Source organism: Meles meles, chromosome 1, assembly GCF_922984935.1.
Source record: "Meles meles chromosome 1, mMelMel3.1 paternal haplotype, whole genome shotgun sequence".
Lineage (NCBI taxonomy): Eukaryota > Metazoa > Chordata > Mammalia > Carnivora > Mustelidae > Meles > Meles meles.
In genome coordinates, this window is record NC_060066.1 from 130,893,048 (window position 1) to 130,915,267 (window position 22,220).

The 22,220-nt window shown below is 38.5% G+C and overlaps 1 protein-coding gene across 2 annotated transcripts in view; it reads right to left on the reverse strand.

The window, feature by feature from the left end:
* The window catches only part of MFSD14A (major facilitator superfamily domain containing 14A), a 43,733-nt gene that overhangs the window by 10,570 nt on the left and 10,943 nt on the right, over positions 1–22,220 (reverse strand). For both annotated transcript variants that reach the window (XM_046004831.1, XM_046004832.1), the window contains 7 exons: positions 18,290–18,385; positions 8,513–8,575; positions 7,589–7,716; positions 5,331–5,445; positions 2,370–2,588; positions 1,973–2,086; positions 1,168–1,239 (listed from right to left, as the gene is read on the reverse strand). In XM_046004831.1, coding sequence (XP_045860787.1) covers positions 1,168–1,239; positions 1,973–2,086; positions 2,370–2,588; positions 5,331–5,445; positions 7,589–7,716; positions 8,513–8,575; positions 18,290–18,385 — 807 coding nt within the window. The remainder of the gene's footprint in view (positions 1–1,167; positions 1,240–1,972; positions 2,087–2,369; positions 2,589–5,330; positions 5,446–7,588; positions 7,717–8,512; positions 8,576–18,289; positions 18,386–22,220) is intronic.

Sequence of the window (22,220 nt, forward strand, 5' to 3'; positions counted from 1 at the left end):
CTAGGAAATGGACCCTGCCTTTCATTTTCTGAAGAACAGAATAAAACAAAGAAAGCTGCAATCTAGAAGACTAGATCTAAAGGTAAGAAAGAGTGTTAGATTAGATCATCTACATCTACATCTAAGCCAAGCCAGAGAGGAAGAAATGGGTGGGACTTTATTCAGTGAAAGGAGAAAGACTGACTCGAGAAAAATTCTGGTCGCCGGAATATACTACTTGATCATGGAAAAGAGATTTAGGCCAAGATGAATTACTCCTAAGAAAATCCAAATTGCTGGTTGATTAATATCTTATTTATCAACCAACCACTGGCTACCAACTACATTTCCAGGGTAAGTACTTCACGTCATTCCTCCGCTCAAAACCCTCTAACGGCTTCCCATCTTTCCATTAAATCTCAGCATAACCTGTGAGGCCCCAGATGACCTGATGGTTCCCCCTGCACCTCCTCTCTGACTTATTTTCTTGAAGGTCACTGCCTTGCTGCCAGAACCATGCTGTCCCCTGGCTGTTTCTCACACATGCCAGCTACAGTCCTTCCTTAGAGTTTTACTTCTGTACCTGCTGCTCAGAATCCTCTTCGAAAAGATATTCCCATGGCTTACTCTTCACTCCTTTGGGTTTCTGCTCAAATGTCACCAAGTATCAGCTAGGCCTTCCCAACCCTTCCAGGTAAAATAACACCCAATCCCCAGTCCCTCTGTACCCCCAGCACCATTTTTCTTTATCGTTTTCACTATACCTGATACATTTACGCAGACATATTTTTGAAGCTTCTGTCTTATCCCACAAGAATGCAAACTCTACAACAGCAGGGATTTAGTTCAGTTCATTGCTACACCCCCACGGCCTGACACATGGCAGTACTCAAAAAACATGTGAGGACTGATATAAATTTTTTACTTTATGCAGGTGTACTCGCTAGTATAAATCAATAAACCTTTCTGCTTTATACACTGTATAATGAGTAAAATGTGCCCATCCCCAAAATCTGCTCAAGACTAAGTACACTTAACAAAACTGAATTTCTGAACCTACAAGCCTCAGATTCCTGACACTGGTGACTCCACCAAGAAAATGTCACTTGAGTATCACTTGAGGCCCCATTGGGATGGTCAACTAGGAGCAACACTCTACTGCCTCACTCTAATTAAAAAGAGACTCACCTGTGCAATAATAGAAAGAATGCCAAGGACTGCTATAAATGCTGCAACACTTTCCGGTGAAAACTTCATTATCTAGAAGGTTTCCAGAAAAAGTAACATTAATAAAGACAAAAGTGCAACAAAAACCACACTGATGCAAGTCCTTGTATATTAACATTAAATGGGCCAGAAAAAAAAAACCCACAACTCATTTATAACCAAAGAATTCTTCAAAGGAAGACTCTGGCTTTCGTTGAGAATCACAATTGTAACAACTGTCGACAGACTACAAATAATAGCTACCTAATTTAGATTTGGTAATTCTAAGTCTCTTAATTTAGACTTAGGTTTCATAAATTTGAGACCACTATCAAGCACTCAGAATCCACGTTATAAATAGTGCACTGTTTTGTGATTTTATGGGTATCGATAAAGGCTAGATCTTCCTTGGTAAGATTAGTGTCAAGGAGGAAAAACGAATGCTCTCAGTAGAGCTGGCTGCTTTACTGATACATGCCCTCCATGACCGAGAGACCGGACTAGATGGATGGATTACAGGCATCCCATCACTTCTACAGACAACACAAGCTTAAGCCACATACAGTGACAGGATAATTGTATCTTTCTGCAGACGCCAAAGTCTTAACAGATATGCCTAAGGAGCATCAACCACTCTACGTAGGAAGTAAACTCCAGTGAGCCGTTATTTACAACACAGGAGGCATTTAAAAAGTCTCTGCTATCACAGCTCTCGACATGAAATATTTTTGTTATGAAGGCACTAAACAGTGGAAGAAAAGTCCCCCTTGGCACATTAGGATTTTACCTGTCTGAGGTATAAAAAGAAGCTGGAGTATTGGCCTGCCTCTGGTAGGTAGGAGAGAAACACCGTGATGCAGATCAACAGCACTATGGAATCTTGGCCCACTTTTTTTAAGGACTAGAATAAGAAAAAGACTGATATAAGGTTTTATACCCAAACACTGCACTGTTCTTAAAAATATGCAGTGTTATCTTCTGGTAGTGTACATACAGACACTTAGCTGTCTTTTCAAAATGTCTTTCATCCTCCCCAAACTATTCTGAAAAGTCTTTCAAAATATTTTAAAAATATGTCAAGATGTTTTCCCCAAAGAAACATCCACAACAAAATATGAACATCACACTGAATCATACATTCATTTTTTTTTGCCGAAGAGAAGGAAAAAACGTAAACTTTTTACCGCAAAAGGGTCAGCCTGTTCCCAGGAAATGGGTGCCCCCCATGATGCTGGCCGCATCTTCTCGGGCAAGGACTCTGGTACAGCAACAAGGATAAAACAAATATCCAGCAACGCTATGGCTGTAGCCAGAACCACCACCAAGCTGTCCCCGTACACACGGCCGAGGTAAGCTCCGATTGCGGGGCTGGTTACCAAACTTGCAGCAAATGTTGCTGAAACCTGCAATAAATCCAAATGGACAGGAAGAGATTAGTCCGGACACCCTGACTCTCCTTCAGAGCTGCAGAATGCAGATTTACGTCAGTCCTCCTGCCACACTCTCCCTTTCCAGGATCCTACCTGTGCCATTCTTCTTATATTCTCTTCTTTTGCAGAAAGAGGAAAGAATTAGATTCTGAACTAAAAAAATATATAATGGTCGGAAAGAAGTCTAAAGAACAATGCTCTAAGGAAATCCACTGTCACTGTGATTTTTTTTCCCCCAATATTAAAATTAAAATGAGATGAATGTTTACCTTGATGCATAAGGCTGGCTGAAAGCTTAAAGTCTTTGAGGTTTATCTTCTTTCTCATCAGTAAGAGTGTAAGTGCTAGTACAAAACTGAACTAGGTGATCGTTTAGGTGGCAGAGTTAGGAAGGATGGGATCACAGGTCCTTGGCACTGAGTATATCACTAACCATGTCTCTCTTAAACTTTGAGGAAGTCCACACACGTCTGGGGAAGATGCAGATTAAAGAGGACACAGGGGAGGAATAACTTAATCCCAGATGTGTCTGGCCTATTAGACAAAATGGCCGGCAAATCAGTAGACATGACAGCAAGTATCACCTGACGGAAACCATGCTCTGTGCTGGAGAATTAGAAATTAATGTTGTCATGCGTGAGCTGCTCCCCACCTTGTGCTTTATTCTGTCTCTGTGCCATTTTTGACTTCTGGATGGAGAATTTAACTTCACGGAAGTGCTTGTGTTTAGCTGTTTATTAATAACTGCTCAAAAGAGGGGCGCCTGGGTGGCTCAGTGGGTTAGGCCGCTGCCTTCGGCTCAGGTCATGATCTCGGGGTCCTGGGATCGAGTCCCGCATCGGGCTCTCTGTTCAGCAGGGAGCCTGCTTCCTCCTCTCTCTCTCTCTCTCTCTCTGTCTGCCTCTCTATCTACTTGTGATCTCTCTCTGTCAAATAAATAAATAAAATCTTAAAAAAAAAAAAAACTGCTCAAAAGAAACAATTCAACTTCCAAAGGCCAATTATTTGACATGTACATAACAATGTAGTAACTTTAAGCATCTCACTATTGACCCAAACTTCCATCAGCTGGGGAATGGCTGAACAAAAAGAGTATATCCCATAGAGTGTAAAACTATACCAAAGTAAAAGAGGAACTACTGGTAAATGTATCAAGAGGAATGAAAGATGATAACTAAGTGCAGAAAGAAAAGACCATGTTCTGTTATTTCATTTATGTTTAATTTCTATTAAAAGCAAACCTACGGGGCACCGGGGTAGCTCAGTTGGTTAAATCCTCTGGCTCTTAGTTTGGGATGGGGTCAAGATCTCAGGGCTGCTGAGATGGAGCCCCACATCAGACTCATGCTCACTGCGGACTCTGGTCTGCTTCAGATTCTCTCCCTCCCGCTGCCCCTCCCCCCACTCACGTGCTCAGTAACAAAAAAAATCTTAAAAAAAAAAAAAGGCAAAACTACAAAGACAGAAAGTACACTGGTGATTGGTTGCCTGGAAAGTGGGTGGGGATGGATGGCAGATGGCCTTTGGGCAGATGGAAATGTTCTAAAACTGGATTGTGGTGGTATTTTGTTAGGGCAGATTTAGCAAATTAAAGATTTTTTATTTATTTATTTTGGAGACAGGGAGCACTCACACATGCAAGTGGGGAGAGGGGAAGAGGGCCATCATCAACTTCATATTGTTTAGTGTTCTAAGTTTATGACTGAAATCAGTTTTTTTTTTTTAAATTTCTCACAATATTTCCCCTAAAAACTTCCTAATCCGTGATTCTTCGTGTCCTTTGAATCAAAGACAGTTTCTTGTAAAACTAAGATTCAGGCTGACACAGTACACAGTCCTCCTTTATCAAAAGATCCTTGTCCCATATTTGCTGACACTCATCACTGTCCTGCTTCGATCTCATAATGATCTGTATACTATCATGTCTCTGTTAGCCTTTTTATTTCTAGATTTAATGGACAAGAGATTACACCACCACCAATTACTTAATTTCTCAAAACAGTATTCAGAGGTTGGCAAACTGCCACCTCTGGGTCAATCCAGCTAAGATGGTTCTTACATTTTTGAAGAGATACACAAACATAGATACAGAATGAGACTCTATGTGGCCCACAAAGTCACAGAAACATTCTGCTGATCCCTGACCTATACATAGCCTGTTGCATTTTAGAGTAGCCATTAAATATTAGTAATGTTTAAAAACTCATGACATTAAATAATTCTTTATTTTTAGTATTTTTTTAAAAAGATTTTATTTATATGTCAGAGGGAGAGCGAGAGAGCACAAGCAGGAGGGAACAGCAGAGGGAGAGGGAGAAGCAGGCTCCCCGCTGAGCAGGGAGCCCCATGCGGGACTGGATCCCAGGACCCTAGGATCATGACCTGAGCTGCAGGCAGATACTTAACCAGTTGAACCACCCGGGCGTCCCAATTTTTAGTATTCTTTAAAAAGAACTTCTATAAGGTAAAAATATTCTATAATTTCAAACCTGACGTATATGACTACTACTAAAAAATCAAAATTTACAAGGCTTTGTACTGAAAAAAACTTTTGATATAAGTCATCCATTAGACAGTAACTGATGACTTTATTATGAAATGTATTTTATACAAAGAAATAAATTTTGTAATGCAAAGGCTTGCACTTGTAATATGAAACCATTAAAAAACAAGGTATTTTCCCACAGATACAAGGAACAGAATAAACACACATACCAGTCCATAAGCCATACTTCTTTCATGTTCTTGTGTTATATCTGCCACATACGCAAATACCACGGAGAAAGTCACTGCAAAAACCCCAGAAACAGAGATAACAGCAAAATACCACCTACGATAGAAAAAAGATTGACAAGAACCGTCAGAACAATTACCATTATGCCATAACTTTCCTTTATTCCTATAAGTAAGTTAGAGTAAAAAACAGCTAATTTCAGACAAACCATAAATGACTCTTAATCTCACAAAACAAACTGGGGGTTGCTGGGGGGGAGGTGGGATTGGGAGAGGGGGAGGGGGCTATGGACATTGGGGAGGGTATGTGCTATCGTGAGTGCTGTGAAGTGTGTAAACCTGGCGATTCACAGACCTGTACCCCTGGGGATAAAAATACATTATATGTTTATTAAAAAAAAAAAAAATTTGGAAGGGGAGGCGAACCATAAGAGACTATGGGCTCTGAAAAACAACCTGAGGGTTTTGACGGGTCAGGGGTGGGAGGTTGGGGGAACAGGTGGTGGGTAATGGGGAGGGCACGTTTTGCATGGAGCACTGGGTGTTGTGCAAAAACAATGAATACTGTTACGCTGAAAAAATAAATAAAATGGAAAAAAAAAAACCAGCTAATTTCAGTCAATGGCTTAAAAAGACAGTTCACGGATTCTTCTATAAATCATAAGCCATAGATATAAAGAAAATACACTCTTAGAAGTCACCCTTCAAAAGCAATTCAGTTACTATGCAGGAATACTTAAAATTAGACAATATATCCAGGTGAATATTTTACCCAACTGCTGAGCTGTTAAATGGCTTTGTTATTGGTTTTACTAAAAAGAGCAACAAACTAAACTCTGTTGTAATTGATCCATTACTATTTCCCACCATAGCACTACACAAAACACAAAATTCAGTGTGTACAATGGAGAAAGAAGTTACTCTATATTTATTTTATGCCTCTATATATTTTATGCCTCTATAAACCAGATGCTTTTCCATAAGCTATATTTGGCTTTTCAAATGTTGGCAAAACAAACATTTCAGTCTTCACATAGAAGAAACCTGTGTGGCAATACTCATAAATGAAACAGAGAATAGACAATAACTGTAAAGAGTGAAAAAAGCTATTTTAAAAAGCAAACTACATTTTGGTATACATGATTTCAAAATAACTGGCCAGGAATAAAAAATTCCTACTGTAATGTTGAATGTTTAGTTTTAAAAATCATGTGTCATCATAATGAATTTTCAAAATATTCCACTAGGGCTTTATTGCTTACTAAATTTTTTTCTAATACAGTTTTTCACAGCAAATCTTTTGTTCATCACCTAGACTCCTACGATAAGATTTCAATTGAGTGATTAGCATTCATCAAGGGTTTGGCCTTCAGAATCGTATCTACCTAACCTACAAGAGGAAGATCCTGGCTCTTATATTCCCTTAGTCTTATTAGATAGCCATGGAAAATACAGCCCATCTATGATGCAGAACTAACATTAATATGCAGTGGAGTAGAACATTAGGAGAATTAATAAAGCTACAACAAAACTGGGCTCTATTACCTTGAGAAAATCATTCTCATTGTTAGCTTTCCCTCCCTTTCTCCTCAGTGAAAGAATCCTGATTTCAATTAAGGAGGCCATGAGCCTAGCATCTTGTAACAAGGAGGAGCATATGCCTGAAATTTGACCAGACAGATAGAGCAGAGGCTGGATGAGAACTGTGTAGTTTCTTTATAGGAAGGCAGTGTGCTCTTCTTAGCCATTCCTTCCATCTTGCTGCCTGAAGTGTGACACAAGCTGGAGCTTGGGCAGCCATACTGGACATTGGAGGTGCTAGCCGAGGATGGCAGAGCACAAAGATAGAAAAGGTCTGGTTCCCCAGAACCGCCAAACCAGCTCTACACTGCTCAACTCCTGACTTCTTTTATATGGAGAAAGAAATAAGCTTCCTTGATGTTAAGCAACCATTATTTTGGGCTGTGAAATCCAAAAGCAGCTTATCGCCAATAGTCTACACACTTCTTATAGTAGTATCTAATTCTAAAATCATTATGAACTATATTACTTAGCCACTGTATTTTTAAGGACCCTCTTATCTGCATCAAAGAATACTGGAAGAATTAAAATTAAAATGTATATAAAAGGTAAGATGGCAAAAAGATGAACGAAATTAATTCTATAATTAGAATTATAGACTATTCAGAAAACAATGAAGAGAACGATATTTAATCGTTGTGATCTGATTATGCACATACCATGGGCTGATCTTCATTAAAGGAATTGGGGCACATGTGAAAAATACTGTTAGCAGCAAGAAGGATTTCCGACCCCAAACATCAGAAAGAGCACCAATAAGTGGGGCACTGAGGAATGACAACAACCCCTAAAAAAAAGTAAATGAAAAAAAATGTATACAATCTATACCAATTACCAAAAATAAATCATTGTACTTTCATAGAAGAATTTTTTAAGTTTATCTCTAACATAAGCATAATATCACCAAAACTTTAGATAACTTATTTCTTGTCTATATAAAATTTAAAACTTTCCCAAGATTGTCTAGAATCACCTGCAGGGCTCTGGTTGCATGTTCATATGAAATGCTCTAATGAATTCTCAATCACAATAATTCTGCATTAGCAATTCTAGAAAGAATATCATGTTAGTTATCTGTTCTTATATTCATAGGCTAATTTTTATATTCATAGGCTAATTACCTATTTATAAACCTTGTTGGTCAAATGAAATCAAGAGTAGAGAGTATGTACAATAATTAAGACTTTACCATATAGTTCTATATTTATGTATTTTTTAATAGTTCTTTTCTCTTCAGGCTGTTATGTTTCTGTTAGCTTATAAAAACATTTAGATCTCTGAAATAAAAATGCCAACACATAAATCTGTTATGATGTGGTTTATCATTATTATATGTAGTTGTCTGTATTTGAGTCAGATCATTTTTAGATGACCAATGAAAGTAAATATATTTTTCTGTAATAATAAAGATCATATTTAAAACCCAGTTCATTTTTGAAGTGTTAAGCAATCCCCCAAGATATACTCAAATTGTAAAAATTAACAGTGAATGTGTCTGTTAACTAACTATTATACTGGCAGAGGTATACACACAGAACTGTATGTGCCTGTGTGTACGTGAACAAATAAATCACTGATCCTACCTTTACTCCTTGAATTAAGCCATTCATCAGAAATGTATGTTTGGGAAAGGTTTCATGTAATACCTAAAGAAAAAATACAAAATAAAAATCTCACACCACATTTTACTCTCAGTAAAACTTCTACATTTACAATTTTTTTTTAATTTTATTTATTTGACAGAGAGAAATCACAACTAGGCAGAGAGAGAGAGGAGGAAGCAGGCTCCATTCTGAGCAGAGAGCCCGATGCGGGGCTCGATCCCAGGACCCTGGGATCATGACCTGAGCCGAAGGCAGAGGCTTTAACCCACTGAGCCACCCAGGCACCCCTCTACATTTACATTTTAAAACATACCTTCATAAAATTTTATCTCCTGTAAATTTTCAGATTTGTCTGATGCTATACAGTTGAGTAAATACTAATAATAGCAAGCATTTATTTGGAATTTACGATGTCACAAAACACTAAACTGGGCACTTTACATATATTATTTCCTTCAATTCCTCTTTTTTTTTTAATATTTTATTTATTTGACAGAGAGAAATCACAACTAGGCAGACAGGCAGGCAGAGAGAAAGAGGGAAGCAGGTTCCCTGCTGAGCAGCGAGCCCGATGTGGGACTCAATCCCAGGACCCTGAGATCATGACCTGAGCCGAAGGCAGAGGCTTTAACCCACTGAGCCACCCAGGTACCCCCTTTCAATTCCTCTTAATGATCCTACAAGAACACTGATACAGGCAGAGGTTAAGCATCTTACGCATGATTACATAGTATGTAGCAAAACTGAAACTGAACATAGGAAGCTGGGTTTCAAAGTCCATGCTTTTACTTACTATGTGGTGCCTTCACTGTTTGCCACATATAACTGACTTACAACTCCTTTACAGACAGGTGCAGGCATTATTGAGATAGGAGACTGGGAGAATAGGGAAATTTTAATTGCTAAAAAGTGAATCTAGAAAGACACCATAAAGTAAGAAAAAAAAAATCTCCACCTATGAAAATGTATAACAAGTTACTCTACTCTTTCTAAGACCGAGTCTCAAACCACATAACATTAATTTGTTCAATGGGCAGCAAGTGAGTCACTGGGTAGTCACTGGTTGAAAAAGCAATTGGAGGGAAAAATTACTGAAAAAATAAGAAGGAGCAGCTACCATTTTTACAGCCTATATGTCAGAGGCTTTATATATACTTTTATTTCATTCTAACAACATTATGGGTTAGATAAAATATCACTCTAAAGATGAGGCAACCAAGTTCTTGCTTGACTTAAAAGCCACTGCTTCTTCCATTATACCATGCTGTTTCTCCAAAAAATGTAAGAGAGAATGGCAATATGGAGAATAAGAAAGTTGGGAAATCTCTTTAGGAAGAAAAACTATGCTGGGTGTATGTTCTGACATCTTGTAAGAAAAACCTTTAGAGGGATTAAAATGCTCCCTTTTCTTCAGTTACTCTTATGCCCAAAACTAGAAATTTAACAAAAATGAACTCATATGTAAAAATAAAGAAAATTAGAAATGAAATGTTTAGTCAAAGAAAATCATTAACATGGGAAAAAGCACATATTTATGATATTCATTTATTTTGTCTCTATACTTTATATGATACATATTACGTATTTTCTCATCTGAAGGTGATTTTGACCTCCAGGGGTTATATAACAACGTCTGAATACATTTTTGATTGTCAAAATTTGGATGGGGAGCTACATCTAAGAGGCAGAGATCAAGAATGCTGCAAAACACCTTACAGCACACAGGTCAGCCCCTCACAACAAATAATCATTTGGTCCAAACTGTCCATAGTGCTAAAACTTTCTGTAAAGAACCAGACAGCAGATATCTTTTTAATAGCTTTGTAGGCTATACAGTCTCTGTCACAAGTATTCAACTGAACAAAAACAGCCAAAGACAGTATGTATAGGAATGGTCTGGCTGTGTCCCAAATAAAACATTATTTATGAAAAACAGGCTACTAACATGATGTATAGGAATTGCTCTATATATCTGGCCATAGTTTGCCAGTTCTTGCACTAAAGGAAAAGATTTTAAACTCCCTAAAGTGGTATCTCCAAACTTTTTGCAACAAATCAAATACAGTTTTCTTCCAATAATTACTAAGGGCCAAATCTTTGTAGGGCCAAAAAAAAAAAAAAAATGTGTGTTACAAAGAATGAAGACCATAATGGATGCCTACAAAAAGCTTTATGATATGCTAGATCTCACTGCTAATGATTCACTTTGCCAAGCTACCTTCCATTCCAACAATCTGGTCTTTTCACCATTTTAAATATTCTCATGCTTTCCAATATTCACTTTCATACAGGACATCATTTCCATCTGGCATGTTTGTTCCCCTCATCTTGCCTCTCTAGCCAACCCCAAACCTTCCAAATTGTACCTCTGTTACCAAACTTTCCTGTCCAAAGCAATCATTTCCTCTCTTAGAGCCAACAGGAAGTGATTATAGCACTCAACAGTCACAAAGGGTTTGTGAAATTTCTTTTATCACTAAGCTACTTGGCTCTAGTATTTTTCAGTTCTTCATGTATTTAATATTTATTTCCTTTCAATTATATTTCAGAGTTCTTAAGGACAGATACTAAATACACTATATCTTGCATTTAATGTATCTTTATCTTGATTAGTGCCTCACAGAATGCCTTCATTTAGTAACTACTCACTAAATGCTCATAATTATCTGATACACTGTTTCCAAAGTGACTTAATATAATAATTATGCAATTTAGCTAATGTTACAAAATAAAAACCTTTACAACCCCCAAAAGGAATATAGTTAAATTTGGGGCACCTGGGTGGCTCAGTGGGCTAGGCCTCTGCCTTCAGCTTGGGTCATGATTTCAGGGTCCTGGGATCGAGTCCGTAATCAGGCTCTCTGCTCGGTGGGGAGCCTACTTCCCCCTCTCTCTCTGCCTGCCTCTCTGCCCACTTGTGACCTCTGTCTGTCAAATAAATAAATAAAATCTTAAAAAAAAAAAGTATAGTTAAATTAAGATAAACAAACATTCCTGTTTTGATTTTTTTAAAGATGTATTTATTTGACAGAGAGAGAGATCACAAGTAGGCAGAGAGGCAGGCAGAGAGAGAGGAGGAAGCAGGCTCCATGCTGAGCAGAGCGCCTCATGCAGGGCTTGAACCCAGAACCCTGAAACCATGACCTGAGCCAAAGGCCTAACCCACTGAGCCACCCAGGTGCCCCTCCTGTTTGATTTTTTAGCAAAATTTTAACATAGAGACAAATCTAACAATACAAATGTAAAGATTTTTAATCTGCGAGGATCCTTTTAGCACTGGACTTTAGAGCAAAATAGGAAAAGATAGAGTATTTCCCAAGAAATTTTACAGGTTGTAAAATTTATGGAATTCTAAAACTTTTAGAAGAAACAGTCCTTAAAATATTAAGGAAATGTCTCGGGACTATTTCTGTAGCAAAGGCTGCTAAGCCATTTACATAGAAGAAATAGTGGAGAATTTGCTCCATATGCATCTGAGCATCCGGGACCATCAAACACTGGCCTAGTTTTTCCAGAACCATAGGTCAAAAAAGTTAAGCCGCTTCTTAGCATTATGGATTCTTAAACATATTGTTATTCTCTTTATCTAATATATCTAATATATTATATTATATTATATTATATTAGATTAGATTTATATTAGATTATATTAGATATTATATTAGATTATATAATATATAATATCTAATATATTAATCATCACTGATTGAATACCCACTCTGAGCCAAACATATAGCCTCTCAAAGTGTTAAACTTCAGTCCTTAAAAAATATTTGGCAGTCTAAAATTCTTTGTAGTGAATGTAAATCTCCTTGTTGGTGGTGACTTCACCATCCTCCCTTGGGCAAGTCCTCTACATTAAAACACAACTTTTGTTCTTTCACTGTGTTCTAGGAGAACACAGGGTTCTAGAAGTTCTATGAGTTTAAGACTCAAAAATAATGGAAATCACATGAAATTTTTTTAAAAAGAATTCTTTAACTTCACATTGGTTTTGAAAACTAAGGCTAGGGGCACCTGGGTGGCTCAGTAGGTTTGGCGTCTGACTTCAGCTCAGTCACGGTCCTGGGGTCCTGGGATGGAGCTCCTGCATCTAGTTCCCTGCTCAGCAGGGAGTCTGCTTCTCCCTCTGCTCCTCCCCGGCTTGTGTTCTTTTTCTCTCTCCTAATAAATAAATACAGTTTTTTAAAAAAGGAAAAAAGAAAACTAAGGCTAATAAAACCCAAACATCATAATCCTATTTATTATAATTAATATATCTTAACATTGGTTATCTGCTAAATGAATAAATCAAAGAAAATCTTTGAAATTTAAAATGCTGGATGCCTCCCTGGCTCAGGCAGTTAAGCGTTCAACTGGGGTCATGATACAAGGGTCCTGGGATCGAGTCCCATGTCGGGCTCCTTGCTCAGCCGGGAGCCTGCTTCTCCCTCTGCCTGACATTCCTACTGCTTGTGTGGTCTCTGACAAATAAATAAACAAAAATATTAAAAGAAAAAATTTAAAGCGCTAAAACTTCACAATTTTTGAGAGCTATATATGGAGAGATACTGACTTAAAATACAAATAAACTGGGGTGCCTGGGTGGCTCAGTGGGTTAAAGCCTCTGCCTTCCGAAACTCAGGTCATGATCCCAGGATCCTGGGATCGAGCCCCATATAGGGCTCTCTGCTTGGCGGGGAGCCTGCTTCGTCCTCTCTCTCTGCCTGCCTCTCTGCCTACTTGTCTGTCAAACAAATAAAATCTTTAAAGAAAAAATACAAATAAACTGAATTATAACTTCATCATCATTCTTCCTTTTTTTTTTTTTAAAGATTTTATTTATTTATTTGAGAGAGAGAAAGAGCATGAGAAGTGGGAGGGTCAGAGGCAGAAGCAGACTCCCTGCCGAGGAGGGAGTCCGATGCGGGGCTCAATCCTGGGACTCCAGGATCATGACCTGAGCCGAAGGCAGTCGCTTAAGCAACGGAGCCACCCAGGCATCCCTTCATTCTTCCTTTTTAAAAAGTAAATGTTAAGAGCCATGACTCCCTAGGTTATAATCCATTTCAAAGCACATAAAATGGAAATAAAATGTTTAAAGTTAACTGACCTTTAGAAAGAGGGTGAAGTACTATGATTTGGTGCCTTCTTGTACCTTGAAATCTCCCTCCCCCATGTCCCCAACACCAACATGGGGGTGGGGAGTAAGAGAGCATAGTAGTTTAAAAGAAAGAAGATTGCCAAAAAGTTAACAACAAAAATTTGAAAGCAAAAAGCCTCAAAGTGAGCAAAACCTTTTTAAATCCACACTGAATTAATCTATTGGTTCTTAATTAGCGATATATACTAGATATATGAGAATCACTTCTAAAAAATATACATCTGGGCCTCACCCTGGAAGATTCTGACTTCAGCAGGACAGGTTACAAGGCCCAGATATTTTGATAAAACTCCCCAAGTGTCATTAATATTCACTTCTAGTAAGAAAAAATCAGTGACAAATGCACATTTTAACTGCTGAAAATGTTCATCTTTGGTTGGCTAATCTGTCCTAACAGGAAAGGTAAAGTTTACCCTGAAGCCAAGATCTCTTATCAAACTGTTGATGCTTGACTGGAGGGGTAGGTAGGTTTGCAGGGGAATTTTTCTGTCCTTACATAATTCTATATTGCTTTATGTTTTACAGCAAGCATACACTGCATCTCTAATTATTTAAAAATAAAGTGTAAGGGCCTATTTAGCCAGAGCGGCCCCACCTCGGTTGAACAGCCATTTTGTTGTTTATGCAGTAAAACTTAAATTGACCCTACCCCCCCCCCCCAGGGGAACTTACTTAAAAGCAAGTCGGGGAAACCAGACCCAGGTAACAAAGCCCAAATACAAGGGTGGGTCAGGTGAGGTGGAAATAACAGCCCGAATGCAGGGATGAGTCTGGTCAGGTGGAGACTTACCAATCAGTAGAGCGCATACTGTCACCCTAGCTACCAAGGAATGTGGGCCCTGCCTTTTGGGCACCAATTCTGACCAAGGTGTTAGGCTAGTTCAAATGTCTACTATAGGGTAAATTGTAATTCATCTGGCCACCCGTGTGTGACCTAGCATGACTGTGCAGCTTTCTCTGTGTGTTACAATCTCATTCCCCACCTGTGTGTGGCCAGGCTCAACCACATGGCCTTTGCTCTATAAAAGTTAGTCTGTGAGGCAGGGAGGGGTCGCCCTCTCTGTAAGGGGCGGCCCCGACCGGTCTGTTTGACGGTGGGTTTGATTCTTGATGCTTGGCACGAAATAAAGCTTTGCTTTACCTTCGCTTTGTATCCGCCTCGCTCCTTTGACCATGGACCCATTATTGGTGGACCCAACATTGGGGACCCAACAAAAGTAACATATATATAGAGAGAAAAGAATTATATATACATGTGCTTCCACACACAATTTTCTTTAGAGATATTTCAAAGAGTCTTGCTATTCCAATGCCTGCAGGCTGCAGTACCTCAAAGAATCTGTAATATAACAAATCTCAGCAATTAGGTACAATCTAATCACGACAGCTCAATTCTTGTTTTGCCTAGGTCTGTGCCACCCCATCCCCATCCAGATCTCCCCATCACACAGAGAAAAATGTAGGACACAAAAACTGCAATTATTTAAAAACATGTATACATTACAGATAAGAAAAGAACTACAAAAATAAAATTCTAAGCCCAATATTCATTAATATGTAAATTTTTTTCTGAGGACGCTTGGACTTTAAAATTATTAATGAAGCAAAATTGGGAAAAGATAAAGAGTAAGGACTATGATAGTATTACCGACAATTCTTCCTAATAACCACAACTCCATTTTGCCATTTAAAAATTCAGATATAAAGGACAAATACGGGAATTAAGAATACTGTTTTAACAACCATGGCGAAGAAATTCTTGCTATAAATCAAATAATTGGCAATGTTATAGATATTATTACAAAAAATAGAATCATGCTGGCAAAAAAAAAAAAAATCGTTAAGTCCTCCCAAATTAGCAACTTTCATTTTCCTGATCAGAACGCAATTCAACATTTTATAAAGTAAAAAAAAAAAAGAAAGAAAAACAAATCAAAAGCACTACCCATTTTTTAGCTAACAAAAAAGTTAAAAATATACTAAGCACAAATTTAGCTACAATAAATGAACTAAAAAACAAGCCTTTATGTCTGAATAACTGGATTCTTTCCTGTTCTTAAAGAAGACAGTCTCCTTTAGTCCAATTAGGAAAAAAAATATCAAAGACAAAAACCTGACCTATCTAAAGAATATATAATAGAAGCAAATTTTAAAAATTGCTATATACACTTTAAATCCTGTTGACAAATTATGGAAATATCACAAAAAGGGTTTTGTTTTTTTTTTAAACAGTTGTTTGTTCTAGTCACTCTTTTTTTTTTTTTAATATTTTATTTATTTGACAGAGAGAAATCACAACTAGGCAGAGAGGCAGGCAGAAAGAGAGGAGGAAGCAGGCTCCCTGCGGAGCAGAGAGCCCGATGTGGGGCTGGATCCCAGGACCCTGAGATCATGACCTGAGCAGAAGGCAGAGGCTTTAACCCACTGAGCCACCCAGGCGCCCCCAGACTGCCAATAATCTTAACTACCTAAATCACAGGTATGAACCACTTACTCCCAGCCTTCCCCTAGGCTTAGCACTGGAACAAAGCAAGCCTAGTTTCAAATTTGGACTCTGCAGTTTACTATCATGGTAGTTGCAAATAAGCTGCTTAATTTTTCTAAACCTTAATTTTCTCATCTGTATTAAGCTAATACCTCACCCATAAGAGGACTTAGACGATTAATAGTGATAATGCATTTCAAGTGCTTAGGACTGTGCCTGAACCCACCATAATACAAATATAAATGAACTGTTTACTATCACAAAACTCAAGTACTTTAAACTAGGACTGATGCTTTTAAATAGGACTGATGCTCCACAAGATAGATTTATATGTTAAACTGGTAGTAGACTATAAAAAAAAGCACGCTGGAACATGAGGGAAGCGAATAAAAGTGTGAAACCACACAGTTTTCACAGCACCTCAGTAACCCATGACATCAGGTTATTACAGTATAATGAAGTTACAAATGTCATAATGAACTTGTATCACCTGACGAAGTTCCAAATCAGAGTATGGCATGGATTATGAAGGCAGGAAATGTATAAATTAATTTTTGAAGGACTCCCATCAGAAACTATTAAATTAAAAAAAGATCAGGTATTTTACAAGTCCACATTTCAATTATTTTGAAAATCTATTAATGTACAATTGATGACCTATTACAAGTAAATCCTTTTTTTTTTTGGTAAAGATTTTATTTATTTATTTATTTGACAAAGAGAGCACAAGCAGGGGGAGCAGGAGAGGAAAAGCAGGGAGCCTGATGTGGGGCTCAATCCCAGGATCCTGAGATCATGACCTAAGCCACCCAGGTGCACCCAAGTAAATCCTTCTTAAAAAGTAAAAGATCTCAATGAAAACAAACTCAAATCAGCATTCTTACAATTACATGTCAGGGAACTGCTACTATTCAGGAACTATTCTAACTTGCAATGCATGGTTTATTTATAGAAGAAACTGTGCTTACTTGAGATTTCCTGTTCTTAAGAATTGTGTTTCTGTGTTTTTTTGTTGTTTGTTTGTTTTTTAAAGATTCTGTTGATTTGACAGAGAGAGACAGGGATCACAAGTAGGCAGGCAGAGTGGGGGGGGGGGGGGGGAAGAAGGCTCCCTGCTGAGCAGAGAGCCCGATAAGGGGCTCGATCCCAGGACCCTGAGATCATGACCTGAGCCAGGACCCTGAGATCATGACCTCAGCCGAAGGCAGAGGCTTAACCCACTGACCCACCCAGATGCCCCCTGAATTGTGTTTTAACAGTACTGATGAATACGCCCTATATATTCAAAACAACTATTAAACATCCATATTTTATGTAGCTCCAGTAATGATTATGTAGCCATATAATATGGAGATACATGGAATGGAAATTTTCTTTTTCAGAACATAAATCTAATTATATGATCATATAATTTATTTATAAATGTTTTTGTGAAAACCTTTCCTGTGTAACGAGCAATCTCAAAAAATACAAGGAAGCATATCACTTTAACATTCTGTTAGATTTGGTAAGCTATACATTTATCCTAATTACACCTTTCAAGGTATTACAGACTTCTTCCCTAACTACTCCTTCCTTTATTCTATTCCCCTGATCTACATCAAAAGGAGAAAGCTAGTTATCACCTGAATTGTTTGGACTAGCAGGGACGTCTTTTCTAAGGTTCCAAACCTTGGGATATTTGGGCAAAATCAGCTTAGGGCTATGAAAAGATTACCTCTAGAGACTTAGCGTAACCTAAGAGAAACTTGCATTTGGAAAATGCAGCTGCATGAATGAATCTCAAAATAATAATGCTGAGTAATTCAGGTCATAGATAACATTCTTCCTAAGCCTCTCAGTTTAAGAATCCCATCTACCCTATCCAGAGCAGGGAATGAGCCCCTGCTTACCCAAGGGCAGTATTCACAAGAAGAATCTCACCCAGCCAAGCCCTCCCCACAAAGTAAGGGAGAAGTAAAGGTTGGAAAAGACAACTAAACCAGTAAAATACAGTACTGAAGAGCTGATAATATTGGTGTTTAAGAATTCACCATGGAAAGGTTAAAAAAAAAAGGACCACCTTTCCCACCCCCTGAAACTGAACAAAAAGAGATTTAATTAATAAATAAATTAAAAGATTACTTACCACCAAGGTGGGTGCTGTCAATAATCCCCAAGCAAAAAACTCCAAAAAGATGACGATAACCGCATGGTAGACACTAGGAGAACCTATTCCTTGAGGCTATAAAAACAGATTTTAAAGAAGTTAACAGTGCATTCCGGAATGACTAACAATTATGGCAACAGTATTTATTTACTGAGATCATACATGTACTGGCACTATGTGAAACGTCTGAATAACTTGCTGTTCCTATCCTCAACGTAAGCACATATTTCCCTGTCCATCACGTAAGCCCGGTGTGCAACAGTAACACAGAGTCTAGGGTTGGGATGGGAATATCAGACTTCCCGGAAGAAGATAAAAAGGACGAAAAGGAGTCAGACAGACAAGGGTGAGGGGTGGGAAGGTGAATAAGAGAGGTCAAGGCTGCAGCCTCTATGAAAGGCTGTAAGGCTGGAGAGCAGGAGGCATGACAGGACTCTGAGAGTTCAGTACAACTCAAGCATGGGCTGCACACTGGAGTTTGAGAGATGAGCTAGAAGTGCCTAGGGACTAGCTTCCATGCTCAGGAATCTGTAGTTCATTTTGAAGGCAATGGGGAGCCACTAAAGGATGTTAAGTAAGACTCATGTGATCAGAAAGAAGTTTAAGAAAGATCATTCTGGCAAAGGTGTAGCAGATGGATGAAAAGTGGGTAAAAGCGAGGAAAGTTAACAGTCAGGAGGCAACTGCACTAACCTCAAAACATGAATGAAGCAAGTGGCAAGATATTAACATGGCTCAAAAGCAGAACAGGCCCCAGAGCAGTACATCAGTAGATCTGGGATTTGATACACAGAATAAAGAAAAATACAAAATGAAGTTTATACTGCTGCTAACAATGTCTTAAGAATTACTTTAGTTGTTGAATTTTGTATTCTAGGGCAATATTAAATTGATGGAAGAGCCAATGATTTGTAACATTAATGCAGTCTCCACTAACAGGTTTCTATAATAAAAAGACAAGTTTAATCAATACATACTACAATGTCATGCATAAGTTGTAAAGTATATTCAGTAGTCTCACGTGGCACTATTAAGGGTTTGGATTTCTCTATACACTAAAAATGATGCCACATCATTTTTAATATTGTCATAATGCAACATCATTATTTAAAAGAAAAAAAAAAAAACAGGTAACTCTCCCAACCTTCAGAATTTAGGTATCTAAAAACCCCCTTGGTAAAACTGGCAGTTTAGGAATTTCAGACGAGAGAGGTGGGGCACAGAAGAGGTGAAGAACCACGGCTGGGAATGAATTTGTTCAAGATCTCATTCATTCAACAAACATTTACAGAGCACCTACTATGCAACAGAGGTGCAGGATTATAAAAACCATTGAAACATACTCCCCGATCTCAAGGAATTCACAGTCCAGAGAGGAAAAAAGTCTCATTATACATCATCTGCTTATGTGCAAATGCAATAAAAGATATATATAGAAGTAAGGAAGCAAGGAAAGACTATTACAAGAAAAGGAGGTAGTATGGACAATCTCACCAGAGAAACCCAAAATGAAACAGAGAAGTGCCATGACAACTGAAGACTGATGAGAATAAAGTAATAATCATGGAGTGAAGAAAGAAAGGCAGAAGAGGCAGCTTCTAAGCTTTGTTAAAGAGTTTCTCATCATTGTTCCAGAGACACAAAGAACCCCTGAAGGGTTTCAAGCAAGAGATGTTGTGATAAGACCTGCATTTTTTAGTACACCATGATGATTTCCTAAAGCTGGAAACCAGGGAGCAAACTGCATGTAAAAGGCGGCTATTTCTATCAGTTTCAAGAAGAAATGATGAGGGCATAAAACGGGGAGTTGCAAGGACCCTGGAGGGGAGATAATGGATATTAAGTACAGAGGATATGAAAGTGGCAGCACTTGAGAAATCTGGGAGGGAGAGTGAAGAATGACTTCCAATTTTTAGCTTGGTTGTCTACTAACAGAAGCTGGTAGCGTCACAGCTCTTTTTTTCCCCAAGAGGCTCGGATTTACTTCACGTCCTAAGACACTGCCCCTTGTACTCGAAACATTTCTATCATCTTTTGAGGACGCACTAAAACAATGAGTTAGCATGATGAAGTCTGAAACCACCAGAGTGGGTGAGATTACACGGAGAAGAGGAAGAGGGAAAAGAGAAGTGGGCTAAGACCAGACTCTAAGAAACACCAACATTTAGTGGGCAGAGGAAAATGAAGCATGACAAAAATAAAGCAGGAACAAGTCAGAGAAATACCAGGAGACTTAAGAGAATACAGTGTTACAGATGACATAGAATCAGTTTTAGGAAGGGGTGATGTCCAGTACCAAACACAGCAAGTACAGTTAATTAAGAAAAGGTCAACACAACCCTAGGATTTAGTAAGGTCCAACTTATTTTTGTTCACCACTGCATATAGTCAGTCCTTGGTGAAATGCTTAGTAGAATGTCTCAGGACCTTTCACATGCTAATTTACATTATGAATTTCCAAGAAGATACAGTATGCACTGTATTCCAAACTTGATGGAATCCTTCTTTCTTAGAACGGGAGTATCTCATGGCCATTTGAGTTCCTGGTAAAAACTATTTGGGAAGTGCTGATAAAAAGTTAATTATAGAACAATGTGGATAAACATACACATAGCAAAAAAAACTGGAAGGAAATGATGTTAAAAGTGGCTGTTTCAGTGAAGAGCACTCAGTTGGTTGAGGAGAATGTCAGTGAAGGCTTCTTAGGGAGGTAGGCAGTATTATCTGAGACCTAGAAGGAAGTACAGTGGGAAAGATGCAGGAACTGTTGGGTGTGTATGTGTGTTTGGGGGGTAGGATGTCAGTGGAGGGTAATGATGGCCAAGAGTATCTGAGGTAAAGGGAACAGTATACGCAAAGTCCAGAAGACAGGAAACATCACAGCTTCTTTCAGTACCTGATGTCTAAGAAGAAGAGGTAAAAGAAGTGCGAGGTGAGGAGAAGTGAAACTGAAAAGGTGACATGCAGACCTTTAACTTGCAGGCAGCAGGGTAACTGAAACATTTCAAGCCAGAGAGTTAACATCACATTATAGGACTGTCTTTTTGGAACAGTAACTTTCACTGCAGTGTGTCAAAGACTTTGAAAGGGAGGAAGGAAGACCAGAGTCAGGCTACTGAAGAAACAGGGGAGAGGTAACAGTAACTATAATAAGATAGTAGTAGTAGGGTTAGAGAAAGTGAATAGAATGCAAAAAACACTTAAGAGGTTGAATCAAAAGGACTCACTGGCTGACAAGATGTAGCAGAGGACAAATAAGGGAAGATCAAAGATGAAAAGGTAAGACTTCTGTGGTTTAGTCAGCCATACTGTGAGGAAAGGAGAAAGAAAAGATTCATTTTTTTCAAGATTTTATTTGACAGAGAGAGAGAAAGAGTGTACAAGCAGGGGAAGCAGGAGAGGGAGAAGGAGGCTCCCCACTGAGCAGGGAGGTCAATGTGGGGCTCAATCCCAGGAAGGACCGTGGGATCATGACCTGAGCCAAAGGTAGACACTTAACCAACCGAGCCACCTAGGCACCCCAAGATTAATCCATTTTAGGCATCCTAGTTTGAGGAAAACATGCACAACTGAATTTGAAGACAACAAACTGAGGACCATATGGAAGAAATAATGATTAATATATAGATAAAGCATCCATAAAACCAATTCAAAAGTACTAAGACACCATAAATATAAAACAGATAAAATTAGTTTTAAAAATAGCTAATAACAGGGATGCCTGGGTATCTCAGTTGGCTAAGTGTCTGCCTTCAGCTCAGGTCCTAAGCCCTGGGTCCTGGGATTGAGCACTGCATAGGGCTCCCTGCTCAGTGGGAAGCCTACTTATCCTGCTGCCTGCTGCTCTCTCTCTGTTTGGGCTCACTCTCGCTCTCTTTAAGAAAAAAAAAAAAAATCTTAAAAAAAAAAA